An 8,222-nucleotide genomic window follows, 5' to 3' on the forward strand; every position below is an offset into this window, starting at 1 on the left:
TTATAGTGTTAATTATGTCTCCGCTGGTGCTTATACGGTGGAAAATGAGCTTCCTTTTCAGCGTCAGACAGGTTCTGGCGAAGCACAGATAAGTGAGGTGCCAACTATTGGTTTTGTCGTTGGTGCTTATGCTGTGTTTGCAGTCGGTGCACATTGCAACGTCCGCAGCCGCGGTAGAAGCGAGCTCGACGCCTGTTTTCTATTTCTCCTTTTATTGCGACAGCAATTGTATCGACACTCCAGGCAAATTTTGGCTGTCGTCGTCGCCGTGATATTCCGTATAAAGTCCAAAAGTCATATGAGTGAGCGACCCATACACTACGGGTGCGAGAAAAAGCCAGTAACGCTGAACCGTAGCACTTGATGGGCATTATCTTCCCACGCGCTCAATATTCGGGTTAGTTGGAGGTCACGTGATCATATGGGCGAATGGCGAGGAGAGCACATGTCTTCTCATCTAGCCTTGCCGTAGCTGCAAATTACTATTGTGGTTTACGCTTACGCGGCCCGCGTGCCGTATCCAATTGTTGTAATCACTGGGGGGGGGGGGGGGTGCAATGCTCAAGGGCGTGCAGGGATGGCTGCTAACTTCATGCGCGCTGTCTTGCTTCTTAGGTTGTTTTTCCGCGCCCCAAGTGTTGCAGATCGCATAGCCTAAGTTAAGATACAGGGGTAATTGGAGATTGCTGACAGAAGCCGTCCTGTAGTGGACATAAAGATATGCAGATGATTATGAATAGAATTTTCGGAGTCGCGGTGAATCGCATGGCTGTATGAACCGTTCGCCCCCGCAGCCGGCATTCATCATAATGCCAGCGTTGTGATAGCGACTGCTCGTGGTCATCCAGCGGGATATTTACAGGTTTATATGGTCCGTGCATTGCACGATGTTTGTTATTTTAATTAGTGAGTAAATATTACTACAAATCATATAGGCGAAATAATACCAACGTACAGACTCGTGCGAGGGTCGCACTTTTTTCCCGCAATTTTTACGAGCCTTACAAGGGACCGGGCCATTTTATCTAATTTTTCCAACTACGAGTATGAAATCCGCCGTAAAGCTCCGCGATCGCCTCCTCTCGCTAAGTTCGTGTACAACTTTAGAAGGCAGCGGCATTTGCCCCTGAAAGGCGGATGCACACGAGCATCCACCAATGGGCGTGCACTCTAGATTGACGTCATGAGCCGGACAGCCGATGACACCGCCGACGGAGGACATGGCAGCCCGCGCTTCGAGCTGGGCCGAGTCGCGTCAGCGGGACTATTTCTTGATTCGCGGCGGAAATCGGCTGCTGCGCTTCAGTGGTCAGTGCGGGGCGCCTCTCCTGTCTTCTTAAGTTATTACCGTCTTTTTTTTAATAGTTGCGACGCGCGCAAGTACGCTGCGCGGGAAAATTCGCAATGGAGCGCGGCCAGATTCGCGCTGAACGCGATTGTTTCTCGGTTGGATTAAAAAAAAATATTTGCTTTCAAGTTGGGGGTGCGGCACTTACACGGATTTATACGGGAAGAATATTTTTCATGTAATTGTCTAATGCTTCGCTGTCATTAATACTGCTTCGCCTTTCCGGCAAAACTGCAGGCTCCTTTTTTTTTTTCTGAGTCCTAGTAGAAGCTCTGCTGCGCATGACTGCTATTGATTCTGATTTCGAGCTACTAAGTTAAGTTACTAAGTTAATTATGTATATTTATGGCCTCTGCATGCACGTTGCGATGTTTCCATCCCGAATAAATGTTGTACATTATCATAAGTTCTTTTTTTCATGAGTCGCTAGCATTACCTACTGGAAAGAGAAGCAATGCTGAGACACATATCATTCACGTGCATTTCACACACCGTTGATAAAAGACTCTGCCGAAGGGGTCAATGAAGTCTGCAGGTCTTTTTCAGTGTCAAAAAAGTGCGCAAAGCAATTTGTAGCGACTTGAACATACATCAACATATTGATTCTCTAGACATATAGGCTATCCATATCATTAGAAATAATTTATAGTTGGCTACCTCTTTCTCTTTCAAAATATCATAAATTTTGGCCTGTGTACACATTAAAACATAATGTGTCTGTTCATGGTGTTCACACTGGAAATTAACATAACATGTTGAAGTGAAAAAATAAGGATGAGGGCCGGAGCCGCCGTTGGAGCTTCGAATGCGCTTGTTTTCCTATTGACAGGATTTTCAGAAATAAAACTAAATTATGAATAAAAGCCGTGCACGTCCGCGTCAACAATGATGCAGTTAGCTTTTAGCCACATTAGCATTTTAAGAGAAAAAAATGTCACAGTTTTGTTGTATCGGCTGGCGCTCAATTGATAAGAGCACTCTGCGAAGTGCGCATGCGCAACTAAGTATTAAAAGCAGAGTCGCGCTCGCTAGCGGCCCCCTTCTTGCCCGAGCCACGAACCCACAAGCATGGGTTAATAAACGTCGTTCACCCGGAACTTGTCTTATCCTTTTCGGCACGTCTGGCGCAAAACGTAACACGTGGCGACGAGGGTGGGATTTTGAAGAGTTGCGCAGCGTCAAGGAAGGCAAGTGTTCTCGGTATTCAGCCTTTGTTCACCATCGACGATTGAAGAGTGCTGCTTTTTCTTTTCTTCGCTGACTGATATCATGAACGAAGAAGCCAGTGCAGGTTCGACGCAGTTTGCTGCTCATCTGGGCCAGATGGAACCATTCGACGTTTCCAAGAATGACTGGGCGTCGTACGAAGAACGACTAACGTCGTTTCTAATCGTCAACCGCGTTCCCGAAGGTGACAGAGTACATGCATTCCTGAGCATCATCGGCCCCAGTACCTACAGTCTTCTGAAATCGCTGGTTGCCCCGGAGCTGCCTTCAGCCAAGAGCTTCGAGGTGCTAAAGAAGACCCTGGGGGACCATCTGTCGCCGAAACCGTCGGTCATTGGCGAGCGAGCAAAGTTCCACAGGAGGCAGCAAGTCGAAGGCGAGTCCATTTCTGATTACGTTGCCGAGCTACGGAAGCTAGCACGAACCTGTGATTTTGGAAACGCGTTAGACGAATCCCTCCGGGATCGCTTCGTGTGCGGCTTGTTAAGAGAGGATGTGCAGCGAGTGCTATTCACTGAGGATAGCAAGCTCACGTTTCAGAGAGCTGTAGAGCGCGCGGTGGCTATGGAGGCGGCAACAAAAAGCACGGCTGAAGCCCGCACGGGTGTGCCTGCAGCCAACCCCATGCATAAGATACGGGCGACTTCGAGTGTCCAGTCGCAGGCATGTTTTCGCTGCGGGTCGCCAAAACATTCCGCCAAAGCATGTCCCCACGTAAACGACAAATGCTATAAGTGCAACAAAAGGGGGCACCTGCAACGAGTTTGCCGTAGCGCCTCCGGCACGTCGCGTGGGAAACGCCCCGTCAAGGACACTGTAAAAACGCTATCGGTGGTATCCCACTCAGAAGTGGTAGCCGTGAATGGCATATCTGCTCCCAGTATTGAGCCTATCATGGTACCAATGAAAGTAAAGGATGTGACGGTCTCTATGGAGCTAGATACAGGTGCCGCCGTCAAAGTCATGCCTTTCAAACAATACCGCCAATTTTTTTCATCAGCCAGACTCGAGCCGACGGAAGTCAAGCTCCGCACCTATACAGGAGCCCTGGTGATACCAAAAGGCGTCCTACAGGTCAAGGTGCAGCACGGCGGCCACACGGCGAGCCTTCCTTTATACGTCGTCGACCAGGAGGGGCCGCCATTGCTGGGCCGGGAATGGCTTCAGGCAATTAGGCTGGAGTGGAGCAAAATCTGGGACGTCCACCATCTGCCAAGGTCAGAGCCACCCATTTCTCGTCGTTTAGAGGAAAGGTTACATGCTTTGATCACAAAGTACGGCTCTCTTTTTAAAGATGAGTTAGGCATGATTACAGAAGAAAGGGCCGAGCTGTATTTCAAGCCTAATCAGGCACCGAAGTTTCTAAAAGCAAGAAACGTGCCGTTCGCGCTGCAAAAGTCGGTGGAGGCTGAGCTTTCGAAGATGGAAAAAATGGGCATCATAGCACCCGTTGCCACATCAGATTACGCAACGCCAGTGGTACCTGTTATCAAGAAAGACGGTGGCATACGCCTTTGTGGCGATTATAAGGTGACAGTGAATTCGTGCCTTGACGTCACACGTTATCCGTTGCCGAAGGTCGATGACTTGTTCGCGGCTCTTTCGGGAGGCACGCAGTTTTCAAAGATTGACCTGAACCGCGCTTATCAACAAGTGGTCATGTCTGATGCCTCAAAGCAATACTTAACCTTGAATACGCACAAGGGATTGTTTGTTGTCAACAGATTACCTTTTGGAATCGCTTCCGCGCCGGGGATTTTCCAAAAGATAATGGACACGATGTTGAAGGACCTTAAGGGTGTTTGCTGCTACCTAGATGATATTTTGGTAACTGGGAAGACAATAGAAGACCACTTGGCTAATCTCGAAGCACTGCTGGAGCGTCTTCAAAGCCGTGGCGCCCGGGTAAAGAAAGAGAAGTGCTCGTTTTTTCAAAGCGAACTTCACTACCTTGGCCACAAAATCAGCGCTGAAGGAATTTCCCCATTGTCAGATAAGGTTGACGCACTTCTCCAGGCACCAGAGCCGCAATCAAAGAAGCAGCTTCAATCTTTGTTGGGCGTTGTCAACTATTACAGCAAGTTCGTGCCCCAGTTAGCAACAATAGCTCAACCGTTTTACAGACTTCTGCAGAAAAAGGTAGCGTGGCACTGGGACGAGCATGCTAGAAAAGCGTTCAACCAAGTAAAAGCTCTATTGGCACAACCGCCTACGCTCGCACACTATGACCCTGAAAGACAACTTAGGCTGTCATGCGACGCGTCGCCGTATGGTGTAGGAGCAGTCCTATTTCATGTCTACGATGACGGAAGGGCACGGCCCATTGCTTACGCTTCAAGAACGCTGTCTGAAGCGGAAAAGAAATACAGTCAACTGGAAAAGGAAGCGTTAGCCATCATTTTTGGTATAAAGAAGTTCCACTTCTATCTTTATGGGCGCTCATTCACCTTGGTCACAGATCATAAACCTCTTCAAACAATATTGGGCCCGACAACCGGAATTCCCACAATCGCGGCTGCTCGTTTGCAACGCTGGGCTGTTACGTTGGCAGCGTACTCGTACAATCTTATCTTCAAGAAATCGAGCGAGAACGCGGAAGCCGATTTCTGCTCGCGTCTGCCGCTGCCAGATCTTGAAACGGAAACCAAAGAAACAGAAGAAGCATTTTATTCCTTGCGATTGGACTCGTTGCCTGTTTCTAGTCGAGATATCGCGACTGCCACGAGTAAAGACCGAATTCTTTGTCAAGTGAAGGAATTCACAAATGTGGGATGGCCAACGTCGATCACGGATGAGCAGTTGAAGCCTTTTTTTCGCAGGTGCAACGAACTGACGGTGCATCAGGGATGCGTCATGTTGGGCACAAGAGTAGTCGTCCCTGCAAAGCTGCAAGGCTTCGTTCTCGACGAACTCCATGACGGCCATCCCGGCATCGTGCGCAGCAAGGAACTAGCACGCAGCTACGTGTGGTGGCCAACTCTTGAGGCGGACCTCGAACTTCGTATCAGAAGCTGCGCTAGTTGTCAAGAGCAACGTAACGCTCCAATCAACGCACCTCTTCACCCTTGGTCATGGCCAACCTCACCGTGGCAGCGTGTTCACATTGACTTTGCGGGACCTTTTCAGAATACCATGCTTTTAGTGGTGGTAGATGCACATTCTAAATGGCCAGAGGTTTTCGAAATGCGATCGACAACTACAGAAAGCACGATTCGTTGTTTGACCGAGCTCTTCGCACGTTTTGGTTTCCCTGAAACAATTGTTTCCGATAATGGACCTCAATTTGCTTCGCAGGAGTTCAAGCACTTCGTGCAGGCAATGGGGGCGCGGCACGTCCTCACGGCTCCCTACCACCCCAGCTCCAATGGGCTGGCAGAGCGTTTCATTCAGACCTTAAAGAATGCGCTCCGCAAAGACGGCACAGGAGAAACACTGCAGGTAAAGCTGCATAAATTTTTGCTGTCATATCGCAACACCCCACATGCGACGACTCGTGAATCACCAGCTGCATTGCTCCTGGGCCGACGCTTACGTACTCGGCTAGATGCCGTAAAGTCCTCCGTGGGGGGAAAGAGTAGCACACAGACAGTGCTCTCAGGCCCTAAGTCGTCCGTGTCGCGAACGTCATTTCGTTGTAGGCGACAGCGTGTTGGCACGTAATTATTCTGGAAAACCAAAGTGGGCTCCCGCTGTGATTGTTGCTCAAACAGGACCCGTCTCTTTCCAAGTACGTGCAACCACCCCGAGGGGCACCTTCACCTGGCGTCGCCACCAGGATCAGCTGCTACAGAGGCCTGCAGAGGACGTTACCCCTAGGCATGGAACAGCTGGTGAAGTTACGACCAGCGAGTTCCTGGTTTTTCCCGAGACTGACGACGCACCAGTTCCTTCAAGTCCACAACCGTCCAGGGTAACTCCGGTTACGCGACAGGCAACTCCAGCACCCGCCGAGGCAGGACGCTACCCCGTGCGAAATCGTCGCCCACCAGATAGATTCCAAGCTGGACTCTGACTGTGTGCTTTATTAAAAGGGGAGGTGGTGTTGTATCGGCTGGCGCTCAATTGATAAGAGCACTCTGCGAAGTGCGCATGCGCCACTAAGTATTAAAAGCAGAGTCGCGCTCGCTAGCGGCCTCCTTCTTGCCCGAGCCACGAACCCACAAGCATGGGTTAATAAACGTCGTTCACCCGGAACTTGTCTGATCCTTTTCGGCACGTCTGGCGCAAAACGTAACAAGTTTCGCCCTAAGGGCGAAGCAATGAATGCGATAGCAACACAGCAATGTCATACGAAGTAAGGTGAGCGGCTTTGGTAGCAATATGAATTGTAGTAAACATGAGCTGATTAATTAAGCAGGTGTGCTGCGGCGTAAGTAGACCGACATGAAGAGAGACTCGATGACCATGAGAAGGCGCGTGTGAAACGGTGGTGTTGATGAGAAGCGCTTACCGTGGGCAGCGCGTGCGAAGGGACACACCTGTAGTGCTGCACTGCCGATCTGGGCAGCATTGCATGCGTAGCGTGCGTTGGAAAATGTGGCCCGACTATTACTAACTGAATGAACAAGCGTGGTGTGAGCGCGCACAAACAAACATGAATAGATCACACTGAATGACTCCAGCCAACGACTGTCAAAACGCTGGCAGCGAGCGCATACGCCGCGCAGCGGGCGAAGGTACGTGCGGGCTATCGCTTCAACGGAAACTGAGCGGCGAATGCACGGCGCATAAAGGTCAGAGCCGTGTGGAGATAAGAGACTGTGCGGGCGAGCGAGCGACGAGCGCGGTTGTTGGCAGAGTAGAAGTGCGCCCCCCCCCCCCCCCCCTTCCGCTCCTTCCGGCGCTGGCTTCCCGCTTCCTTGCTTGCGCGTGGGTGATTGAGTGCGTTCGCTCTCCGTGATAGCGCGCGTCCCCGCACGCTTCCGCTCGGGCATACGGCGCGCGGCGAAGATTTTATCTATAGGGAACCTCACGGCGACGGCAGAAATGCGGTGGAAGTGTCCATATAATTGCTATCGCAATAAAATGTATAAGCAACTCAAAATACACCATACACGGTTTGGGTAAGAGGACTCTGGCAATGACATCTTAGGAATTGGGGGGGGGGGGGGGCTCCGCCCCCCGGAAAACTCCGGAGGGGGCTCGAGCCCCCCCCCCCCCCCCCCCCCCCCCCCCCGTAGTCGGCGCCTATGATGCAGTGCCTGGCTTTGACGGCTGTTACATTACGCCGTGCGGATACATGAATTTACTATAATAACACAGTGAAGGGCGTTTCTGAGCAGTCAGATCTTTGGATGCACATTTAGTACTCGATAGGTAAAAGTAGCAAAAGTGAACGTAGTCTAGTCATGATGCCATTTCGTGGCCGTAGACTGTTGCGAAAGCTAGCTGCACAGCTGGCTACATATAGATACAGTACCAATTGGTTCAGGTGCATGATTCTAACAGCAGCGCTAGACGCGAGCGTTCCTGTCAGGAACTGGGGGCAGACAACGCACACACAAGTTCAAGTTGCCGAGTTGTAACTTTTTGTCGGACCTTTGCCACTCCTTTTTAAATGGCAAGGGCAAAGTGCGCCTTTACGTGTACGTGTCATTCATTAGTTCTAAAATATTGATGCCAGAAAGTCGGGGCACGTTCAGTGAGT

General features: G+C 50.5%; 2 protein-coding genes across 2 annotated transcripts; both read left to right on the top strand.

Annotated features, from left to right (window-relative positions):
• Positions 1 to 2,577: 2,577 nt before the first annotated feature.
• Positions 2,578 to 4,206, top strand: LOC125944063 (uncharacterized protein K02A2.6-like). The gene is made up of 3 exons (XM_049663829.1): positions 2,578 to 2,955; positions 3,580 to 4,076; positions 4,193 to 4,206. Exons 1-3 carry the CDS (start codon positions 2,618 to 2,620, stop codon positions 4,204 to 4,206), a joined length of 849 nt encoding a protein of 282 aa, XP_049519786.1. The 5' UTR covers positions 2,578 to 2,617.
• On the top strand, positions 4,101 to 6,798 carry LOC119437621 (uncharacterized protein K02A2.6-like). The gene is made up of 2 exons (XM_037704618.2): positions 4,101 to 6,013; positions 6,304 to 6,798. Exons 1-2 carry the CDS (start codon positions 4,235 to 4,237, stop codon positions 6,487 to 6,489), a joined length of 1,965 nt encoding a protein of 654 aa, XP_037560546.2. The 5' UTR covers positions 4,101 to 4,234; the 3' UTR covers positions 6,490 to 6,798.
• Positions 6,799 to 8,222: the final 1,424 nt, after the last annotated feature.

This window comes from Dermacentor silvarum, chromosome 1, assembly GCF_013339745.2.
Source record: "Dermacentor silvarum isolate Dsil-2018 chromosome 1, BIME_Dsil_1.4, whole genome shotgun sequence".
NCBI classification, from domain to species: domain Eukaryota; kingdom Metazoa; phylum Arthropoda; class Arachnida; order Ixodida; family Ixodidae; genus Dermacentor; species Dermacentor silvarum.